Below are 24,384 nucleotides of genomic sequence, written 5' to 3' on the forward strand. Positions count from 1 at the left end.
GTAAGAGGAGGAAGTAATATTTGGAAATCCCGTGTCTCAATTTCTAGATAGTTTATCAATGAAATAAACAATGCTAAATCGAAACAGTAACGTAAACAACTAGCACAGAGACGAATAGATACCAGTTTTTTTGATTCTTGTAAGTTATTTTTTTGTTCTTTCTGAATTTGTTCTCGCATAGTTACTTTTCATCAATTCGATAATATTAGCTAGGAAACTGTATATCATCGCATTAATCAGGACAATGCAAAAAGGGCGCCGCATATAATATCTGTTTAAACTAATCCTGAACTTTTATAAAATTACACGACAAATTTGTGTTTGATATCATTAAAAAAAATCCAAAATCAAATTTAAAAGTTGAAGTCTCTTTCCTTAATTGCAAGGACATTGTTCTTGCGCATTTAATTTATATCAAAGATAATATTACGGAACTGCCTTTTTGTTGCATTAATTAGGGCTGATCGCTAATGTTGTAAGAACTTGGGTCAAACCCTTTGCGATTTATCCTTTCGAAAACATGTTGTTTCTGAGTATATGTCCACATATGCTATTATATATAAAATACGATTAAAATGATTTTTTTAAAATTTTATATTTTGTTTAATTGGGTTTTACGTCTTACAAACACCGTAAATGTCATACGGCGGCTTTCAAGTCATACTGGTGGAAGAAGACACCGACTAGTACAATCATAATTATGAAACTACAGGTCAGTGCATTTTGAAATACTGACGTAATTGTTTTCTTTAAATCGCAAAGGGATATTTAGAAGTTGTTTCCCTTTCTTTACAAGGACATCAAAATAATAAAACCAACAATGGATGTACCTAATTAAATGCCCAAACGAATCACATGCTTCTTAAAATCACCCATAAATGTCTTTAAATAAATAAAAACAAAATACAAAGAGTTCTTTTATTCACATTGATTGAAAAGTAGTATTCTTTATTATCATTCATTTTAATTATTGATAATCCGCTGACAGGATTTTTTTTATCTGTTTAATCTTTCAAACATTTTTTATTTGGTTATCAAATAAGATATAGTTGCCTAACCATATCATACCATTTGGTGTATTTACCTTTTAAGGCTTATCACGAGTTGACTTTGACTTAGGTAATATAATTTGATCCTCATTGACAAGGTATCTGCATATATATATATAAATATATGATCTGCATATATATATATAAATATATGATCTCTATTTGTTTATTCAAAGAATTCCAATATACTTTGATTGTATAAAACAGAGCAGATATAATTATTCTCAAACAACATTAAACTGATCTCATTTACATCTTGCAGATATTTTCTTACTTTAAATCATACTTGGGACAAGATTTCATTGATTTTAAATCAATGTAGCGACATTGTGGTTCTATTTATATTTCCAGCTAACATAATATTTGTTTTGCAATATAATGAGCGTCATTTGCTGCTGAATCATAAAATACATTTCATTCATTTGATTTATATGAATATCTTTATTATGAGACTGATAGAAGGTAACAAACAATTTAAGGACATATGACCTAAACTTGTTTTATCTATAAATAAGGAATGATTTTAATTCCTTATATTTATAACTACTGTATCTATCAGATATTGAAATGAATTTCATACGTAGTTTGTTTAAACATTAATTTATCTCAATGTGTGTCGTTTTATTTTCAAATCTTAAATATATATCTGAATTCCACGAACTCGTCAACATTCAGGAAGTAAATATAGTTGTATCACATTACATTAAACTACAAACCTGTTTTAGTATGTAATCTTTATCAGTTTTGGCAAAATATCTTTTTGGTATTGTATAAATAAGACTATTATTTACAAAACACAGAAAAAGGACAACAAAAGTATTAAGGATGGTTTGTAGTTATTTCAAGTAGATATGCATTAAAGGCACATTATGCCTCAGAAATTCATATTTTTTAGTTCTTTAGAAATGTCAAACATGTGCTTTGATAATGTTTTTATAATTGATTTAGAGCATGTAAAGTGCTTAAAACTGAAGGGTGTAGACGGAACATGCAGTAATGTGCCACAAAATGTAAACAAAGTATTATTTTGACTTTTAAAAAACATATTCATTATAAGTATACAATTGCAAACAAAACAAAATAAGCAGACTGTGGAAAAGATAACGAAATTAAAAGTGTTCGAAAAATAAAAAAAAATGATCATAGCAATTATATCGGCCTTTAAGTTTCTCATTTTATTAACATGAAAGAGTCATATCATTTACCGTGTAATGTGTTCAAACTATTTTCATTTTCGATTTAAACGGGTAGTGTAAATAATTACACAGAAGTTTTGAAGATATGGACTCAACTGAGGTTTTTATAAACTTGACGGAACTTTTTTTTAAAACAAACAAACAAACAAACAAACAAACAAACAAACAAACAAAAAACAAACAAACTAAGAACCGTTGAAAAATACAATTTTCAATTTAATTCTAGGTATATTTGTTAATTATCTTTTGCCTACCTTACGTATTTCGTTTAATGCGCTCCAGTTGATCTATATTAATTAGACATTTATAATTATATCATGAGTTTTTAAGACAATAGTTTCAGCTTGTTTTCAGTTCATGTAGACCAAAGACCGATCCTTACACAATGTCTGTTGAAGGTGTAAGGGTGGTCAGAGGGCCGGACTGGAGTTACGGTGACGATGATGGAGGAGAAGGTCACGTGGGCACCGTTACCCAGGACAACGAAGATGATACTGTTGAAGTTCAGTGGGATATGGGCAACTGTGGAACATATAACACCGGAAGTGAAAACAAATGCGACCTTAGAATTCTAGACAGCGCTCCAGCAGGTGTGTTAGACGACTATTCAGTTATATTATACTGTTTTATTATTAAATAATATGAGCCGCGTCATGACAAAACCAACATAATGGGTTTGCGACCAGCATGGATCCAGACCAGCCTGCGCATCCGCGCAGTCTGATCAGGATCCATGCTGTTCGCTATCAGTTTCCCTACTAGTAATAGGGTTTGAAAGCGAACAGCACGGATCCTGATCAGACTGCGCGGATACGCAGGCTGGTCTGGATCCATGCTGGTCGCAAACCCATTATGTTGGTTTTGTCGTGACGCGGCTCATATGTAATCATGTTGATATGCACATTCATGTTTAAGATATCAAAATGAGATACCAAATTTTTGATGATTTTAAACAAAAATATGATTTATCTAAATTAAAGTAAAGTAAAGTAAATGCTGAATCAGATTTTGGTTGAAATGATAAAAAGGAAGTATTATAATACAGGTTTGAAGCACAATGACACAAAGTGTGATGAGTGTAGCATATCCGGGTTCCCAGGTACCCGCTGGAAGTGTCAGAGTTGTCCAGACTTTGATCTCTGCTCCCCGTGTTATTTCGGTGATAAACACAATATTCAGCATCCTTTTCTGCGAATTGATGCCCCCGGTCTGAAAGGGTATGTAAAAATGAAAAAAGTAAAAATGACGCTGAGGATAAAACAATCAATCATTACAAGTATGAATATTTTTAAAATGCCAGCTTATCAAAGACCAACAGTCAAATAATTACAGCTAGTGTGATTGTGGAAAATGACTATGTCTTCTAATATTTAATGATATATGTGTATAAATATAAGCAAGCTTGTCGAATCTGGACTTATTTTGGTTTTGCACGTTTACTTATGAAACAAATAACTTCTAGCCTCCTTTGATCGTACGACATAAGCAGTTAAAACATAAAACGATATTTTTTGTAACAGGGAACCAGTGTCGAAACGTTCAATCAGTACCAAAATGCGAGCACTCGGCATGTTCAAAGGTTCCACTGTTAGGCGCGGAGTAGACTGGAATTATGGGAACCAAGATGGTTAGTAACATGATATTGACTGTATTTGAATATTTTTATAAACATACTATAGAAAAGTTTATTATTCAAAGTTTGTCCACTTAAACAGACCACTTCTCAATCTCCTTAATTCTTATTTCCAAGCTTTTTGTAATCGCGTTTTATTTTGCATCTCGTGTACTTGTACTTAATCTTTGGTAAGGAAAGATGTAGCAAGTTTGAAATCCGAGCAGGTGCTCAGTCTGACCAAGCTCTATACACTTATATACTGTTTTTAACTTTCCCCCTTATTGTCCTAAATTGATCATGAACAGTTCCAAATTAGAATGGAAGCTTAGAAATTTAACAATAACGTGATAAATTAAAAAAATCCCCATCTTTTTCTCATTCTGACCTTTTTCATGACCTAGTTATTTTAATCATTTTATTACAAGGTGGTGATGGGAAGACGGGAAGTATTATAGAAACGAACAACTACGGTTCTAGCGGACCTGAACGGGATTCTGTTAAAGTCAAGTGGCCAAACAAGGAAAGTAACTCTTACAGAGTTGGTTATAGAGGAAAGGTTGATTTGGTCTGTGTAGAACAAACTCCTGGAATGGACTTCTACAAGGACCATTTATTTGCATTGAGTATGAAACAGTTCATATTTTCCACTCTTGTGATAATGCTCTAACGAATAAAATAATGATGTTATTCTAATATTAGATCGGCAAAAACGATGATATATTATGTACATGTAAATAAAGAAAATGAGTGTTTATGTTTTAGATAAAACATAGGAATGTTAATGAATGTAATGTGAAAAAAGTATATTGTAAATTAAGTGTTATGTAAATGAGATGTATGTTTGTTAATACATGTACATGTAAAAGAAGTAAAGGAATGTTCATTATATGTAAATAATACATATACATGTACATGTATGTACGATTAAGTAGCTAAATTAGTTGTAGGACAGTTTGCTTACATGTATGTAAGTAAAGTGATAGAATGGTCATATACGTAAGTAAAATGTAGAAATGTTCATAGATGTAAATAAAGTGTAGCAGTAACATATTATATTACATTATAAATATATAGGTGAAGAGTGGGTATTTTCGTGTATGTAAAGAAATTGGACGAATGCTCAAATATGTATATGAAGTGTCCAGAAACTGACTGGCAAAATTAATATACATGTTATTTATGAGAAATATGTAAAATGTCAGAATTTAGTAACAGTTTAGGTAGGGGTTAAGTTATATGTAACTATTTTACCTAAAAATATTACACCTTTGTATAATGGATACACACACAGACATGCAAATGTTTATAACAGATGGTACCAACACAAAGACCATTTATATAATCACTGTTACAAAATTGTTGGTATCGTGTATAAATATAATTATCATGACTATAACAACTATACAATTTAATCTGATCTTGTCGATCTTGTTTTCAGATACAAAAATACAAGTTAGAGATGGTATATATATATATACAGAAATTTTGTTTCATATTCTTCTCCTTGTTATGATTATTTTCCTAGGAATCAGCACGATTTAACATCATATTATTTCTATATTTGCATGATTTCACTGCACTCTGGGAAGGAATATACCTTTTTATTTGCAGTCGTCATTCTCTTTGAATGAGAGATATTATTAACCATTTATACCTGCTGGGACCGGAAATAGTTAGCCTTACCCAAGATATAGAGCCAGACCAGTATGAACATTTGACAAGGCTCTATACTGTCGGTAGCACAATTTTTGTACATGTAATTTATTGCTGAAATCTCTTAAACTTCCAAGAGCTGTTAAAAACGGAACAAATCCATTTGTTATGACTGTTTAAAGCGGGCCAAATCCATTTGTTTAGACTGTTCAAAGCAGAACAAATCCATTTGTTAAGACTGTTTATAGCGGGACAAAATCCATTTGTTTAGTTCAAGCGGGACAAATCCACTTGTTTGGACTGTTTAAAGCTGGACAAAACCATTTTTTTGACTGTTAAAAGCGAGACAAATACATTTGTTTGGACTGTTTAAAGTGGGATAAATCCATTGAGTTAGACTGTTTAAAGAGGGACAAATCCAGTTGTTTAAACGGTTTGAAGCTGCCGGACAAATCCATTTGTTTAATTAAAGCGGGACGGATCTATTTGTTTAGACTGATTAAAGCGGAAAAAAGCCATAAGTGTTGACTGTTAAAAGTGGGGAAATCCATTTGTTTAGTTAAATTCATTTGTTAAGACTGTTTAAAGCGGGAAAAATCCATTTGTTTTGACTGTTGAAAGTGGGACAAATCAATTTGTTTAAACTGTTAAAAGTGGGACAAATCCATTTGTTTTGACTGTTAAAAGTGGGATAAATCCATTTGTTTCGTTAAAACGAAATAAATTCATCTGTTTAGACTGTTTAAAGCGGAATCCATTTGTTTAATTAAAGCGGGACAAATCCATTTGTTAAGATTGTTTAAAGCGGGACAAATCCCCTTGTTTCGACTGTTTAAAATCCACACGTTTAAAGTTTTTAAAGCGGGACAAATCCATTTGTTTACACTGTTTAAAGCGGGACAAATCCATTTGTTTAAAGTGTTAAAAGTGGGACAAATCCGTTTGTTAAGACTTTTCAAAGCGGGACAAATCAATTTGTCTAGACTGTTCAAAGCTGAACAAATCCATATAGCATATTCAGCAGGTAAAGGATCAAACGCTTTAATGTATTATATATTTATTCAAAATCTTTTGCAAATCAAAAAACTAAAAACTATCTTTAAATAATCTCTACACATAACTCATCCGTATGCCAATAATTTAGGGGTTTATTATTTGTTCTTCTGGATTTTTCTTCTTAGCACTAAATATACCCCATGATAGTAAACGTTAACACTTTGGTATTCCATTTCTAACATACTATATCAACATTATAGTTGCATTTTAAATCATCAGCTTTTCAGTTATTTTTCATGGTAATCAGAGCAAAATGTTTTTTTCTCGTTTTGACTTTAACACAATTTTAGATATCTGCTGTTTACAATACAAAATCTTTGGTTAATTGTACGTTATTTTGATGAATAGATGTATTAGTCTTTTGATAAGCTTTCAATAAATGAAAACAAATTAAGAAGCAAGCTGCTTTAAAGTCTTAAGATATTCTTTTAGTAAACTATCGATTCTACCTATGCGACCAGTGCAGCCGTTAGATTGTGTGCTATTCCGTCATTATATACTATGAAATAATCCCTAAACATGAAGATTGAAAGATGTACAAGGCATCAAGATGCCTGTTTTTAGAGTATTAAGGGATACATATAAAAATATAAGCGTAATTATTATAAATTTTATTCAAAGATACCAAACCTATGGCAAAAAGAACATCTATGATCCTGTCAAAAAGACAAAGTGTAGTAAGAAGTAAATCAGTCGAAGTACCAAAACTGCAAATCGGAGACAATGTGTGTGTAGATCTTCCAGAAGTAGCTTTAAAGGAGGTACAAAGAGGTCACGGTGGTTGGAGCATGCGCATGAAAGAGGTAATTTTCATTATCAAGTTTTTTATTTTTGTAATCAACATTGTATGCTCATTATGCAGCAACGAATGAAAACTAGCTTGATTTTACTAATCAAGCCCTAATTTGGATGCATATCTTCTATGATATGTCATGAAAAACAATGTTTTTCTTGATAAGATATAAATATTTGAAAATAAGTGATCCATCTGAAGTATAAAATCAGAAAAAAATAATGAAAATTCCAGACTCGGTTTGATTTAATCAGTACATGAGGGATAATGAAGAAGTGAAATATTCCTCACGCCCCCAACAAATGAAATACTAACAGAAGAATTGAAAATTCGGCATGTTTATTTTCATTTCAGTATATAGGACAGCATGGAACATTGAAACGATTTGAAGACAACGGTGATTGCGTAATAAGCTACGATGGAAAAGAATGGAGGTTCAATGCCAATGCAGTCAGACAGGTTTGAGGTGTTCTTTTATATTCATTATTTTTTCATGTAAACCGTGGAAATACAACAGTGCCACTCAAACGGACAATTTTCATTCCAATAATGGTGTCAACAGATCTTGAAAAGATAAATGCAAAATTGGTTTTATTACCCAAATAAATCAACCGTTCATTTCAGATACCTTCTCTCAGCGTTGGCGATATTGTTAGGATAATTGATGACAGTGATAAAGTACAGGCCCTGCAGAAACGACACGGTGGTTGGCAAACAGAGATGGAATCTGTAAGATATTTAAAACTTGTAGGATTTGAATTTAAAGTCCAGAAATGCATCATAAACGAACGAAAACTGACATAACTATGTAGGGTTCTATCTGATTATTTCTTAAACTAAAACTCTATATTATTCATGATTGTAAAGTTAATAGCGTTCATGTGAATTGCTTTCATTTATTAAGATAATTTGGTAATAACAATAACCTGTTTTAATCATTTGGAGTGAAAACATATCGTATGTACATTGTATATGATATATTCAGGCTCTAGGAAAGGTAGGAAAAGTTGTGAAGATCGATTCAGATGGTGATGTTGCTGTATCATTTGGGAGCAAGGCATGGGTGTTTAATGCAGCATGTCTCATCCCAGCCCCCGGGGAGAAAGTATCAGACATAGGCGGAGGATCAGGGGGTGGGGAGAGAGGAAGGTTGGGGTCAGGTGCCGGTGCAGGAACTGGTAGAAGTAATGGTGGTGGAGGTGGGGGTGGTGGAGGAGAAGCTCGAGGAGGGGCTACAGGAGGGTCAACTGGAGGTACACACATTTAATTATAATATCAATATATTTACAGTATATTCATTCAATATCAAAATTAATTTTACGTAAAACTAATATTCATGAAATTCAATAGATAGCAATCAAAATCTAAATGACGCTTTTGGGGTTGACTTTTGTCGTAAAATGAAACTTGAATCTTTTTTTTTGCATTTCAGGAGGCGGACGAAGTGATTCTGATAGAGATGTAGATGAAGCTTCGGAAGCTCTGGGTCATCTTATTGCTCAACTGTTCTTATTGCGGGGTCTCCAAGGAACCGTCAGTCCTCAACTGTTAATTTCTGCTGCCGCTAAAAATGACGTGTCAATGGTACAAAGAGTGTTGAAAGACAGTCCTGCGCTGGTATGATAAAATAGATATATCACAGTTGTATTTAATTTTAAAATTAAGTGATGAAATAGTTCTTGTTTAATTGCCCTTGAAACCCTTTTTATTTGCTAATCCAACTTGTTATTTTATTTACTTTCTTTTTTGTGTATGATTAAATAATCATTTGCAACATTTTACAGTCATATACGAGATGTAATTTTCTTACAATATATCAATGCTTCAAACAATCGTTGGATAACATTCGTAAAATAGTGATTTCTTTTATTTATCAGCAGTTTGAACTTTTGCAAAATGTAATTTAAGTTTGATGTCGATAAAAATGAGTTAACATTTCTTACCAGATTGACAAAACGCACCAAGGACTTACAGCATTGATCATATCGAGTCACGAGGGTCACAAAGATGTTGTTAACGTGTTACTTAAAGCAGGCGCAAACAAGGATTTAACAGAGAGTAAAGGAAATACCGCTCTAATGGCAGCGTTAATGAAGTAAAACAATAATCTGTTTAAATTTTTTGTTGATAACTAGTTGTCAATGTTTAAAGCATAGCAAGATTGTAGTTGATACGAAAATTTAAAAAATGAGTCTCATTTTTCAAGATTGTTACCAGGAGTACAATGAAATTGTATAACACATTCGTAAGCTTTTTATCCGGTGTAATGAAATGCCTTTACTCTTGTTCTTAGGAACGGGTTAGAAATATGGTGACACAAAAAGTCCTTCCAGAAGTGGTTCGATGTTTTTGTGTCTCTTGCCTTAACTTAACCGATTTCTGACTTATTCCTGAGATGTCACGGCAGCAATATTTATTCATCAAGTTTAAACTTTTTTCAGGATTTATAGTAAAATGTTCTTATATTTTATTTATGATAGAGTATCGTCTAAATATGACGTAAATATAATAAATATAAGTATGCTTATTCAAGAAAATATTACTGTTGTATGTAATTATATGTTGTAGAAAACGAGAGGAAATAGCGATGATATTGATTGATGCTGGAGCAAATGTACATCTTGTAAATAGTGCTGCAAGAAGTGCTCTACATTTTGCAGCATCAAACGGGTGTAACACAACTTTACGGGCATTGCTGGGAAAGGGAGTCGACGTTAACAAACAGGTTTACTCTCTTTAAGTTTTCCTAATTTTGTTAGGAAAACACTTCTCCAAATATAATCTTACATTTTTAATGTATTCTATATACAAATAAAGAGATTGAACAATGCACGAATGCAACACATTTTGTAGATACAGATTTCAGTTGGTTTAAACAGTATGAGTAAAATGAGAACATATCTTAAACAAATCATTGATGGGTAGAGCAATTGCCAAATACATATATGATTAAATTGGAAGTGAAAGGTCTCCCTAAAGCTTTAATTCCAGCTCGTACCAGCTTTGTATGATTAATCATTGACAAATAATGTTAAATTTGTGTTCATTGCTCTTGTCATTTTGTATGCATTGAATTACATTGTACCATGTATATTTACAACTGAAAAAAAAGTTTCAATAAAATACATTGACATTATATAAGACATATTTACAAAAGTAACAAAAATAAAATTAACATATTGTAATAACATGACATGTTGTTTCTTCTATAACAATCATCGTGTGATCATTTCACTAAGATTCCGAACGCTGTCAGTTTTTTTAATACCAAACATATATTTCAGGATATTGCTGGGGACACACCAATACACGACGCTATTCTTAACAAGAATGATTCAGCAGTGTCTTTCCTGGTTGCCGACCCAAAAATAAACTTAAGGATTTGCAATAAGAAAGGTCATTCCCCGCTACACCTTGCAGCTATGAAGGATGACGAAATGTATGTTTCTTGTACAGTTACCCCCCTTATATAAATATTGTTTTTCAAACCATTTACATTAATGTCATGTAAGAAACGAAAATGAATACGAAAAACATATATGCTAAGTAACCTAGTTTCCATTTCCTTTATACCACTATAATTACAGGTATCCTTGCTTTACATATATGTTCATGATACTGTATTTGTAGTTTTGTTTTTAACCAAAATCAAAGCTTTACCAATTTTAGATGTCCCATAAATCTGATTCTTAAAAAAACCCCATTAAATTGAAGTTTTCAACATATATGGCGATGATAGACTGAAATTGTTTAAATGTTGAAAACTGCATAATGCAATTATAGTTAAGTTACATTTATTAGGCAGTTTTTACATTTTGTATTATGTGTCGAACATATTTGGACTAAAACAGGGGCACAGCCACACAAATTTATGATGTATTTTTGTCGAACAAACCTCAGCTATTTACATGATGATGTTTATTGTGCAGATCGGTGTCTCGTATCTTAGCTAAAGCTCCCGAGTTGAAGAATGCGAGGAAAAGTGAAGGTTATACGCCACTTCATGTTGCGGCAATTAATGACAATAAAGACGTTATAAAAACACTGCTCAAGGTATGTCCCCTAGTTTTTCTAATGTTCAAGACACCAAAAATGCAAGAATGTTAAGTTCAGTTCAATTTCAGAGGTTAGGCAGATGTTATACAAAAACAAATAACCAAAATAGTATCAGCTTATAGGTTATTACGTAATTTGTTTTATAGGCCACTCACCATAATTCTGTCATATTGAGTTATTACGTATATTTTACTAAATTTTGTACATCTATAGTTTATGTAAACCTCAAATGTCATTTAGGCGAAATGTTATTAAAACCATTTTACTGCAATTTTTCTGCTGTAACCATAGACATTTTTTAAATGTTTCTATATGTTTATCATATTGAATGAAAATTACTTAATATGAGGTTAAAATACATTGTTGAGTAAATACTGAAATGTTTTGGACAAGTACACAGCTGTCAAAACTATATCCGACGAAAAGCTAGTGGAGTCTGATATAGTTTTTTTGTATCTGTGTACGAGTCAAATTGAATCAGTATGTTCTCAAAAATGTAAAATAACCTCTTTATTTCACACCACTTCTTTGACATTTTGTTACTGCAAGTGCATTTAGGATTTGGTATGAATTTTTCAATAATGAAAGGGAGGCTATATGGGGTACGATATGCACTTGGTATATATTTTTGTTTGTATTTTGGGTATACAGGTAAATTTAAATTAAATAGATTGGATCCAATTATGGATTCTATTTGAACATCACGTGGTTGCAAGCGTTAGATTTTCATTGATTATATCTTATAAGATGTGAAATAAACTTTGTTATTATATGATTGTGTGTTAGCTGGCAGCATTTATTTTGCCCGTTTTTACACCGTTCAGAATGTGGAGCTTATATAATAGATTATACTGTCGTTTTCTCAATTGTCATTATCTCTAGCATCTCAGCTATCAAATATATACATGTATAAGTAATGGTAATGGAAGCCAATTTATATCCAATTATAAATCATACTAATTTTGTTACTAGTTTGCAATGCCAAAGTTAACACTATTGACAAATTTTATCGAACAAAACTATATGGTTTGCATTAATCGCTATTCTTAGGTAAAATCCAAGTTTTAGAATCTAGTTTATATGGCCTTCTTCTTTAGGCACATGCTGTAGTAGACTCGACGGATGGTAACAATATAACACCGTTACATTTGGCTGCACATCAAGGATATATAGCAGCAACTCAACTTCTTGTTGAAGCTGGTAAGATTACATTTAAATTTATCATACTAAACAAAACATATGCCTTTGAATCACAACTTAACTTTACTCACTCTATCATTTGCAAGATAACAGAACGGTTTATTTGTTATACTCAAGAGAAGACACATCCCGAGTTAAATGTACATGCTTGTATTTTGTGCTTGAAATGAAATTATATTTCATGAAATTAGATCGTCTCATTTTAGATAGTTTTGAGACAATTTCGTTATAAATCGAACAATTACAGTTATCTACTTTACAATATTCACCTAGATGTGTCGAGAGGCTGTGACTGATAACATTTCACGTATCTTGTATTACAGAGTTGACAGAAATTATATGAACAAATTTAAAAGTATAAAAGCCACAAAGCAATGCAGCAAAATGATTTAATCCAGTCATACTTAAACATGGTAGCACGCATGGTACGAAACACACGATTAAGATATGATATTCCACACTATTTAAAAAAAAAAGACAAATACACACATAAACATGTAATGGTAATTGTAAACCTGTTTCTTCTCGGGTATTATTTCAATGATCATTATGTTTTGGCCTTTGTTAAATATATGATATACAAAGCTAGATTGCATTAGATGTTCGACAGCAAAGCAGCGTCTGGAACATAGGACATGTAGGAAACCAATAATTTAAACCAGTGCGTTAGTTTAAATGTGTAATATTTATTAGAAAGTCATGTTAATTTCAAGGCGCCAGCCTGTTGCTTACTTGCTTTTAGAAAATTCTGACAGAGTATATAGAACAACATTAAACTTTATGAGCCTTTTGTGAAATATTCTATAAAATTACTGACACAGGAACATTTACAAAATGTTTGTTTTTTAATTTTAGGAGCTGATGTTAACTTTCAAGACAAAGAGGGGGACACACCACTTCACGTGTGTTGTATGGGGAATAGAAGTGGACGGGAGTCTGAAATGGTACAAATATTATGATAGCTTCTAACTTTGAATATTTTAACATGTAAACATTTGTTTGACTAAAGTGCATTAATAAAATACTAGAATTAGAGACAGTGCGTTTAAGACCACATGTCTTACAGAATAATTGTTAGATATTTGAACAAACTGATATTAATCTTAAGTGAACACATGTTGTAATTACAATTCCATAGTTACGAATTCACATATTTTAACTTATTTTTCAAATGATGCAATTCATTTGACATTATGCCATTTTATGACATAAATCATGCATAAAAGCCTTAAAAATACTTGCATTAATTCATTATTTGAAGACAGACAAAACCATATTACAATGTAATGGAAACAATTGCTGTCCACCACGAAGTTATTGTAGTTATCTTATAGGATACATTCACATGCTTGTACATAAATGTTGATTTATTTTACTGAACAGCTAGCTCGATTACTGCTTGGCATATCTAGTGATGGTGAGAAAAAGGAAAGGGTCAACGTTGCTTGTTTCCTCATACAGAAAGGAGCTAATTGGGGTATTCGGAATGGGAAAGGTCGTACAGCACTGGAATGTTGCTCGGATGGCCGGATGCGAAATGTCATCAAACAGTTTGCCGATAAACAGTATGTAGACAAACATTATCAGTCATACTCTAAATAAATGACAATTATATATAATCTTAACAATCTATTCATTCTTGATTTTCAGAAATGTCATTTTATGTTAAACGTTTTTGTTTTAGAATTAAAACAAATTTATTATAGCAATATTGTACTTAAAATTACAATGTCGGCGTGTTTTGTAATCTGTTCTTTGTCGTTTATGACAATTATTTATACTATTTAGACACATATTGTTGAGTTTTTCTCATAATTAATTCAAGTATCAAATCATGATTAAATATTAAACTATTATCCTTAACTTAATAGTGGAAAACCTTCAAGTAGTGGGGCATCTCAGCAGCAAAGAACTGGTGCATCACTTTTGCAAGAGCTATTTTCAGACTTGCCATTACCATGTATGGGATGCATGCAGAAAATTGCAGATACCAAGTTTGTTCCCTGTGGACACAAAGTGTGTTGTGCGCGATGTTCTTTTAGAGTGAGGGAATGTCCAATGTGTGATAGAACGATCTTGGAAAGATATGACTTGGGTAACATTTGTTTATACCTCTTAGCTGCTTTTATACTTGAATATTTGCATATGATTGTGTTAAGTACGAACGTGAGCTATAAGGATTTCTCATAGTACAGGATCATTATTTCATCTGTAACAATTTTCTTTTTTAACAAGTCTTCTTATATCGCTAGATCAATAGAATAGGTTGATAAAACTAGGAGAGATGTTCTTCGCAAAAAGGTTTTTTTTAATAGTACAGTTAATGTAACTCAATGAAAGGAAAAAGCGGAAAAATCTTATTTTTAAAGACAGAAAGGTCAAAAGCTTATCTTCTATACATCTTCTTTTCTCACATAATCTAATATAGAAAGAGCTTAAACGTCTTCTCTGAAACCGAAACAGTTTTAAAATTCTCCATTCCTATATCTTTATGTCACATTATGACACCGGGGCTTCATCCAAAAAAGGTCTTAGGTGTAGACATTTCGTTTGTAGATCAACAAACGTATTTTGGACATTTTCAAAGTTTCCTAAAGTCACGACCCTTAGGTTTAAATTAACCAAATATACGACGGCAACTATACATGTACACGGTGCTAACTTTCTTTATAGTGTTTAAAACATACTGGAGTACAATACCCTTGCTTAATTTCTGAATTGTTACGCTAATAAATGTAAGTGTCATATAAAGCCTAAAGAATATTTTTATAAATATGAAATGAAAAAAAAATGAATTGAAAGATACTATTTTTAAACTCATAAAGCAAAACAATTTTTTCTGAATGATAGATTATAATTTGATGGTTGATTATCTAATATTATAAAGTGATTTAACACTCTTATTATTGATATTTATTTCAGAGGGACGCCGCCTTGTTTTGCAAGATCCATGTAAAGTGCAGTAATCTACAACTTGGGTCTATGGAATGAAAACGAAATGTAGATGATTTTCAAAAATAGTTTTTGACTATATCTACTTATTAAGTTATTAATGTATTTGACTACAATAATCTTTACAATCATGTTATAAGTGTGTCCTTTTATGTAAATGTGAATCCTGTATAAAATAAAAATGTATTGTTTTATTAAGACACACAACGTTTCGAGTCGAAAGTATCATCAGCTTTATGTGAGGAAACGTTTTTTTTTTAGTAATGGATGATGAACAGTACATACTGTAATTACATGTACTATCAAACTAGCGTTTTGTGTTTAACGCACAAAACTGTGACATTATTAACGCGAGTTAAATTTAAAAAAAAAATAGTAACACTTTATTGTCCAGTTATCAATATGTAATCACATTTTGTAATCCTGATAAAAATCATTATTTCGTCTTTTGATAAGGATCGTGCAATTGTCCGTGATAATAAGATGATTGAATAAAAAGGGTTATAATACTGTGTTTTCACCAGACAGTTTGTTTGCCAACAAACGTTCATGAGAACGAGAAATTTATTTGAATTACAGTTCGTGTTGAGTGATGTTGTTACATTGTATCATGAATAATTACAAATGCAAAATATGCAAAACGAATACGTGAAACACGGAACAGAAAACCAATAAAGTTGCAATTGTGTGGTGGCGAAAACATAGTGTTTTACAGTACATTATCAATAAAAAGACAACACTTTAACGGTGTTGAATGATGTCATTCATGTGTAAAACGGTTGTACTTTGATTTCTGTGATATCTTGCTTGATTAGTGCCTTGTTTATCATTAAATAATAATAATTAATGTAATGTCAATGTTGAATAGATCAGATAAAACTAGATATTCAACGTCGTTTAATATATAGCAAGTCGTATTAACAATGGTGAAAGCATTTTGTTGCTCTGTTAGTCTGACGTCACAGTTATTCTTTATTTTATATTATATATTGATTTATATAGATATCTTTGTCGCTTTAGCAATGAATTATAAACAGATTTGTGGCATTTTAACCCATTCATTAAGCTATTTTATTGATATGCTTTTCCTTTTACATATTATCTTTTTTTCTTAAAGTTGTTCTATTAAATACTAAATTAAATCATATTTAGATATCATACTTGTCCAGCAAATTGATTATGTAACCTCGATTATCACATTTCTTTCTGATATTTGTTCATAGTATTGCACTGTTGACACATTGGTATATTTTTCAAATGCAATCTACACATACAAGAAAAAGCTATGACCGATATTTAACTAATACAGTGTATAATAGAGTTCAAATAATTTATGCTAAGAAATGAATGAACTGATTAACATTTGAGGAAGTTTGTATTTAGTGATATTTTTTACAAGCGATTTTATAAATCGTTTTTTTCTTTTTACATGATGTTACAGGATATTAAGTTTGCTTTATTTTTCACAGATTATAGAATGTACAATTTTGCTTACTCTACTTCTCGTCACTTTTGTGTTTATTAAGCTGGATTGTATAGTACGTATATCTCATTTTGTCGTTTTATTCAAATGACTCTCATTTGTTTTATCCTGGAATGTCGTATTTTTGTCTATCAAATAGTTTATCTTGGTTGTCTTTGACACATTTTTGACGGCAGTGTCTTCGTCACATTTTTGACGGCATTAAAACTTCCGAATCATAACCAGCTATATGATAAGTACATTGATTTTTACTTCTTTAGACTGAGGAAACATGAGCTTTTTAACATTTAAATAATGATTTAAGAGGATTTTAAATGCTGGTTACATGAAAAGGATCACTTAATGTGAAATAATGTGTAACCAAAGTAGCAAAATGTAAACAAAGTAATATTTTGGCTTCCATACAAAATACTAAATCACTAATTGTACTTATTGCCAGCGACAAAAGAAAAGATGGTTAAGGAAATTGGGCAATTGTTAAAAAATTTTGAAACTACAAAAGTACTTAAAAAAAGACAGCTTTTGAGAAATGAAAATTAAAGCTTCTTTTCGGCATATTATGGGTCTTTAACATTGAATTTTACAATAGTAAAGGCTAAATTATTTGCTATTTTTGAGGCAAATATGTGAGCATTTTTTCCACAATGTTATACCCAACTCATATGATGTATTATGAACGAATAAGCAACAAATACTTTATTTTAATCAGTTAAGGAAATTCAATGCTTAATTAAAATTAATCGCACGTTTATTAACACGTGATACATGTCTCTACTTCGTCATCTGATCCATGACAATAAAGACCGCCATAATCCGGTGATGGTGATGTGCAAGTGCGCATGCGTTTCTTGTAACCCTGACAACCACTTGATTTCATACAAGTAGACCATTGAGACCAAAGAGAAAAACCTCCATCCACCGCTGAAAATGTAATAAAACGATCTCATGTATTTGTCATTTAAAATGCATGAAGTGATCAAGATTTAAGTATTGAAGTAATAAATTTCAAATCTTATCATATACTTACGACAATGAAGACTGTTACACGAACGCTGCCCCCTTACGTCTCCGTGGCAGTTATGACCTCCATGTGCTGGCCTTGGGAAGTCACATGCCCGCGTCCGTTCCTGTTGACCACCTTTACAAGTACAATTGATACAAACACTTCAGTACAGTAAGCATTAAAGAAAGCATCACATACAGATTCTGATCCATATATTTCAAGCTCATTGAAACACGAAATGTAATAAAAATATATTTCTGTTATTTTCATAGCTTCTGCTGCTGTGTTATATTTGTTTTATGCTCTGAATATTTTTTAGTAGATGGGAATGTACTTTTTCAACTTAGCAATTGAACAATGCCCAAGAAACATGTAAAGAAACATGAATTGTTTCTATGGCTAAATCTGTTAGAAGTCAAAAGAACACGTCGCTGTCATACCGCCACATGTTTTTGAGCACGAGCTCCACTGTGTCCATAAACCCCAGTCACCGTCTACCGGAATACGATTGATGAAAGGTTTTGTTGGTCCTGCACCCCATGTCTGAAGTACATTTTATTTTAAATAAGTAATATCTTTATATTCTACTCAACAAGTCTGAAGTTTGTTTTACAGCAAACTTTATGTTTTGATGAAATGATTATAACAGGAAAGGTTAACGAGTCAATAAAATGATAAAAATGTGTACTGATTTCTTATATTTAAAACAGACTTCCAACAAAAAAAAATTCACAATGAGGTTATATTTTAATGTCGTGAAGATGTACAGAATGTTAATGGAGGTTATATAAAAGTGTCGTGAATATGTAAAGAATGTTGCCGGATATTATATGTAAATATCGTGAAGATATAAAGAATGTAAACGGAGGTCATATGTAAATATCGTGAAGATGTAAAGAATGTAAACGGAGGTCATATGTAAATATCGTGAAGATGTAAAGAATGTAAACGGAGGTCATATGTAAATATCATGAAGATGTTAAGAATGTTACCGGAGGTTATATGTAAATATTGTGAAGATATAAAGAATGTAAACGGAGGTCATATGTAAATATCGTGAAGATGTAAAAAATGTTACCGGATGTTATATGTAAACATTGTGAAGATGTAAACAAAAATTATCGAAGGATATATGTAAATATCGTTAAGATGTAAGCAATGTTAACGGGAGGTTAAATATAAATATCGTGAAGATGTAAAGAATGTTACCGGAATGTAAAGAATGTTACCGGAAAATATATGTAAATATCGCAAGATGTAAAGAATGTTACCGGATGATGTATGTAAAAATCGTGAAGTGTAAACATGTTAACGGATGTTATATGTAAAAATCGTGAAAATAAAAAGAATGTTACCGGAGGAGGATGCCTGCTTGTCGCACCAAAATGCTGATTGTTGTGGGGAATTGTTATCGCTCTATTCTGAATAAAAAAATGCAACACATGTTAAATATTGCATACAAATGGTGTTTAAAATGATTTTTTTAACTTTAAACAACTACTTCTGTTAGAATTTCTGAGATTTGCTTATTGTAAGAACATATACATGTAAATTAGCAAATATTTACACCCAATATCTTTCTCTTTCTTTATGTCAGTATCAGCATTCAATATTTTCTAATTTAATGTAACACAATATAATACTTACATCTCCATGTTTAACGGTATGATATAACCTTGACCTACAATCAGCATCGTTCAAGTTACCATGGAGAATTTTGATTGTTACCATCGGACAATTCCCTGGACATGGGTTTGTATCATTAGTGTGTCTAACATGTTCATTGACGAAGTTGAAATACAACATTCTGAAATTCAAAAATTTGTTGAAAATATAAAATAATTGAAAATACCAATTTTATTGTGATTTTATACTATTTTTAAATACATGAAGGTAAGTAAAAATACTTTCAATTATCACAATGTTATTCATAATTGTAGGCTTGATTTTACGATATTAACATATATGTTGAGAAAATAAAGAGCAACAATTAACACTATACTCTATATAAGAAGTATCAATATATAATTTTACCCTGTTTTGGTGTCATGATAGTATTTTGTCCCGTCTTTGTTCATATCAAGCTCATGAAGAGATGAAGCGATTGCCCAACGAGAGATATCCGGCAGATATTTTGGCGAATACGTATACAAGTCAAACCTTGCTCCTAAAGGTAGACAAATCCCGAAACGAACATTCTTGTCTCTAAATAATGTAAAAACATTTTTTCTCCAAATTTAAGAATATTTTGATTTTTCAGGTGATACAAACAACTATTTACATTAATTACATCGACAATATTAGCTAAACCCTTCAACTAATCTAATGTGAACGGCTTCTCCTTAAAACCGCCAATAGTTTTTCTTAAAATTAGCCAACAGTTTCTTATTTAAACTGATTATAGTTTACCCCAAAAACTGTCAATAAGTTCAGTTGTGTATCTTGAAAATTCAATGTTTCAATAGTTTCTTCTTTAAAACGCAAACAGTTTCTTATAAAACTGCCAAAACCTGCCAATAGTTTCCCTTTAAAACTGATAGTTAAGTATCAAAAGTACCTTTCAATGCCATCACTAAAGATAGATAGAGTTGTGGGTATAACATGTGTCCAATGTAGGCTGTATGTTTTACTCCCTCCAAGTATAACCAGGAAGTCAGCTGACTCTATGGCGTCTAATGTCTCGTTAATTAATGGCAGATCATCACGTACCATAATCGGAAATGTATGGTTTCTATACTTACGTTCCATACTCAGCCTCAGCTGAAATAATTTATCCAGAATATAACACCATCCTAGTCTGATTTAAGGATTAATGCTCTAAATCATAAACATTTGCTTTTGTGACTTTATCAAATGAATATGTAATATGTTATGCAAGGTGTTTAAATATTGGAAGCACAAAAAGACAACTATGTAGATATTTAAAATAAACAAACATCAAGTTATTGGTATCATACCATCTGATCCTGACATCATGTCTAGCATTTAAACTGAAATAACTTATAAAGTTATTGCCAATCACATATCGAGGGTCGCGTTAAAACAAAAGAAATTATAAGAGTATTGTTTAAAAGACATTTTTTTTATTTCATTATACTGACATATAGCCTACCTTTCCGTAAGTGTTGGGACAAATAGCCATTCCCCAATTTTGTCTATATGTACATTGTGGTGTTACGTAAAATGGCCATGGTTTTACAACTTGGGCCATTTTGTTACCTTGAAAAAATAAAAACATCGGCCTACACAGGGATATCTTAATTTAATAAATACATGTTTGGTAAGTATTTTGCATTTGAGGTTTAAACTTCAACACACTTCAAATTTAAACAAATACAGATTTTACTTGAAAAACGTGTTCACAGTCAAAATATTGAATATAACGGTCAAGAGAAATAAATATTTGACTCAGTTGCGTATAATTTGCTGAACATAATTTGAGTGTAATGACATGAACATTTATACCTGTGACCGAACCGTCGTAGTCTCTGTTGGTAGCTACTTTATCACCGTCCTTCCTCGCATAACCATGCATTCCAACATCACCGTCAAACACACGGTTACCAGTTGTTGGCTAACGTTCAAAGAACATTTATTGTAAAGGAGTCTATATTGCACCGAAGACAATTGCAGTTTTGATAAATAAGGCACGAATACAAATCATTTAGTTTTGTTTCTGTAAACCTTCATCAAGTGATCAATTTATCTAAATGTCTTATAAATGCAGGATTACAGACAGGTTAGAAACAGGGATAAACGTGCAATTATGTTTACCATTTAATATCAGAAATTATAAAGTTTTATGTCTGTTTTTTGCATGTCAAATAATACATTCACTCGTAAAATTAACAATGGTCTAAGAACAGTTAGTTTTATACAAATAGAAGGGATATACTTACACCATCAACGAATCCGAACTTAGCGTTTCTGATATTACTGACAGATGAACTGCTGAAAACATTTAGTCTGTCGTAACACAATGCCCCTGCTGTATACAGCTTTGTTGAAATAAAACCATCAAACCATATATTCTCACCATACACAGGTCCATCGTAGAAAACAAATCCTTGTAATGGCGCATGTCTAAAATATGGGAACGATGATCAACAAGGAAGATGTATCGTAAGCGTTCAAAATGCTTTGCCCTTAATAACATTGAACAGATGTATAATTGATTTGTGTTTTATTTATGTGAATATTGAATAAATGTCACTACACAGTAGGAATTTTAAAACTATTTTATAAGCAACAAGCGCATGATGAAAAAAAAGACACCCGGAAATAAGATATATTTCATACACAAGCATAATCAAAGCAATGACTTGTTGTATCTTACTCCTTAGTTTAGTAAACCAAGACCGTGGGTTTTGCACTCAGTATCAGTTTGATATAACTAAAACCATCTGAGATATGCCAGTGTCTCGTCAAAACGCATTCAGTAGATACTTTTTACATGTCGATGTCGATGCATATTAAATAAGTACTGAAACTGATTTAGCCTATACTTTCACCATTGTTTATAAAGCTAATATTTCAGGATTTCAAAACTTACATGTCATACCACACTGGGAGAGAACGGGTCCAGTTTACTGATGGTTTACCTAGGTTTTCAGACAAACCTATCATTAAGCTATTGGAAACAAATTGATTTTGATTCGTTGATCTGTAAAGTTAAAACACTTGTTTTTATAACACAAGCAAAATACAAAGTATAGATTACAGATATTATAATTTTAAGAGGTTTTTCTACAATGATCACTATTTACCTTTTGAAAACAATTGTCAAATGAGTACCACTAAAACACGGATCATGTCAAAACGGGAAATGGTTATTTTGATTATATGAGACGCCTTTGCATTTAAATGGAAATGTTTGGAATATGTTCTTTTTAATAATTTAAAGTCAAAGGTACACAAAAGACGAATAATCTAATTCTTAAACCGTTTGAAATAATGATACTTTCAACAGTTATCTTTCTGTATAGAACACCAAATATTTACATGTATTTTGGTATGCCAGTCTCAATTATAAGTTAAATCACTGAGTATTCTAGTCAAATGAATGGACATGATTTTCATAGCACATTAAATTTTCTTTCAGTTATATTTACGAACGATTCAAAGCTACAAACCTTGCATATTGAAGAGATTTTTGACTGTCCGCAAATCTATAATGAAGTCAAATTTAAATAATCATTTTTATATAATATTGCTTTAAGGATAAATAGATAAATTACAATGCACTTTTTTGTTATTGCATTGTTAAACTGTAGATACTTGTATTCTTTGTCATAAATATGTAATGATAATTCGAAAGTGCGGTTTATAATTTCTTTTAAGAACAGTATTTGATTTAATGACACGTGCGGGCAACCGGTTTGAACCACCGACCTTATCTATGATAGCTAGCTAGCTTCCTCATATAAAAGAATCTAACGTCCACAAGGGAATCGAGCAAACAGGTTGAGGGGAAGTGATTTTAAGTAAGCGACTAAAACCACTCAACCATGACAACTCATAATTGTTTAATTTAGATCAATAATACTTACGATGATTGTGTAATATGGAACCATCCACCTCGAAGCCACGCATTTTGTATAACATTCTTGTATGCTACAATAGAAAAATACTCACATATACGGACATCATTCTAAATTACTGTTAATATACACATTTCTTGGATATTTTATGCATAACAATCAAAGTATATAATGCAACGTTACAATTTTATATACCGTGTGTACTTGTGACAAGAAAGAAATTTCAGCTGCTTTACCAGTTAATCGGAAGAGTTTTACTTCAACGTCTTTAGATTTTTCATCAAGTGGGTTCGCTTTAGGCAGGTAGGCATTGTTTTGGTCAGCACTGCCATCGGGCATCAAACGATGATCTACGAACAAACCAGTCTGAAAAATAGATTTACTTAAAACAATTGCTTTGCTTATATTCACAATCTAACAGCAGTGTTAATTGTTCATGTTCTCTTTTATTATTTCTGTTTACGTTGAATTATCTGTGGGGTCTTGATGATGGAAAATTGCACAGCAGGCCACCCTTATAAGAATAACAAATTAACGTGTGTGATTAGCTTGATGTAAACAGCCTGAACAGCCAGCAGACTTTAATTGCACAGGAGAACCATCTGGTCATTTCTCGAGTATCAGTGGTTTTTAAATAAATCGTCCAATCAATTTTATATTTAAGATGTGAAGGACATGTTTAAAAAGACAATTCCTTTAAATGATTAAATATTGCTAACGTTTCTCATAATAATTATAATATTTCCTGACAAAGATAATATAATTTTTAATATGTAAATTATCACAAT

At 31.5% G+C, this 24,384-nt stretch overlaps 2 protein-coding genes across 2 annotated transcripts in view; one reads left to right on the forward strand and one right to left on the reverse strand.

The window, feature by feature from the left end:
- Nucleotides 1–18,741, forward strand: LOC132731369 (E3 ubiquitin-protein ligase MIB2-like). The gene is made up of 19 exons (XM_060717542.1): nt 1–139; nt 2,600–2,835; nt 3,291–3,462; nt 3,766–3,872; nt 4,286–4,483; nt 7,191–7,372; nt 7,717–7,821; nt 7,987–8,091; nt 8,348–8,615; nt 8,795–8,979; nt 9,309–9,457; nt 9,931–10,087; nt 10,647–10,801; nt 11,292–11,415; nt 12,516–12,618; nt 13,474–13,562; nt 14,002–14,183; nt 14,490–14,713; nt 15,541–18,741. The coding sequence occupies exons 2-19, from the start codon at nt 2,631–2,633 to the stop codon at nt 15,582–15,584; spliced, it is 2,754 nt and encodes a 917-aa protein (XP_060573525.1). The 5' UTR covers nt 1–139; nt 2,600–2,630; the 3' UTR covers nt 15,585–18,741.
- The window catches only part of LOC132731368 (protein DDB_G0287365-like), a 14,583-nt gene continuing 7,939 nt past the window's right edge, over nt 17,741–24,384 (reverse strand). The window contains exons 13-26 of the mRNA XM_060717541.1: nt 23,833–23,962; nt 23,606–23,669; nt 23,189–23,224; nt 22,609–22,719; nt 21,956–22,139; nt 21,522–21,630; nt 21,169–21,275; nt 20,614–20,816; nt 20,091–20,261; nt 19,704–19,863; nt 19,412–19,477; nt 18,497–18,599; nt 18,081–18,191; nt 17,741–17,974 (exon numbers count right to left, since the gene is read on the reverse strand). Of these exons, the coding sequence (XP_060573524.1) occupies nt 17,805–17,974; nt 18,081–18,191; nt 18,497–18,599; nt 19,412–19,477; nt 19,704–19,863; nt 20,091–20,261; nt 20,614–20,816; nt 21,169–21,275; nt 21,522–21,630; nt 21,956–22,139; nt 22,609–22,719; nt 23,189–23,224; nt 23,606–23,669; nt 23,833–23,962 (1,725 nt within the window). The 3' untranslated portion in view covers nt 17,741–17,804. The remainder of the gene's footprint in view (nt 17,975–18,080; nt 18,192–18,496; nt 18,600–19,411; nt 19,478–19,703; nt 19,864–20,090; nt 20,262–20,613; nt 20,817–21,168; nt 21,276–21,521; nt 21,631–21,955; nt 22,140–22,608; nt 22,720–23,188; nt 23,225–23,605; nt 23,670–23,832; nt 23,963–24,384) is intronic.

This window comes from Ruditapes philippinarum, unplaced genomic scaffold (genome assembly GCF_026571515.1).
Source record: "Ruditapes philippinarum isolate M1 unplaced genomic scaffold, ASM2657151v2 ctg54_1_1_1_1, whole genome shotgun sequence".
Lineage (NCBI taxonomy): Eukaryota > Metazoa > Mollusca > Bivalvia > Venerida > Veneridae > Ruditapes > Ruditapes philippinarum.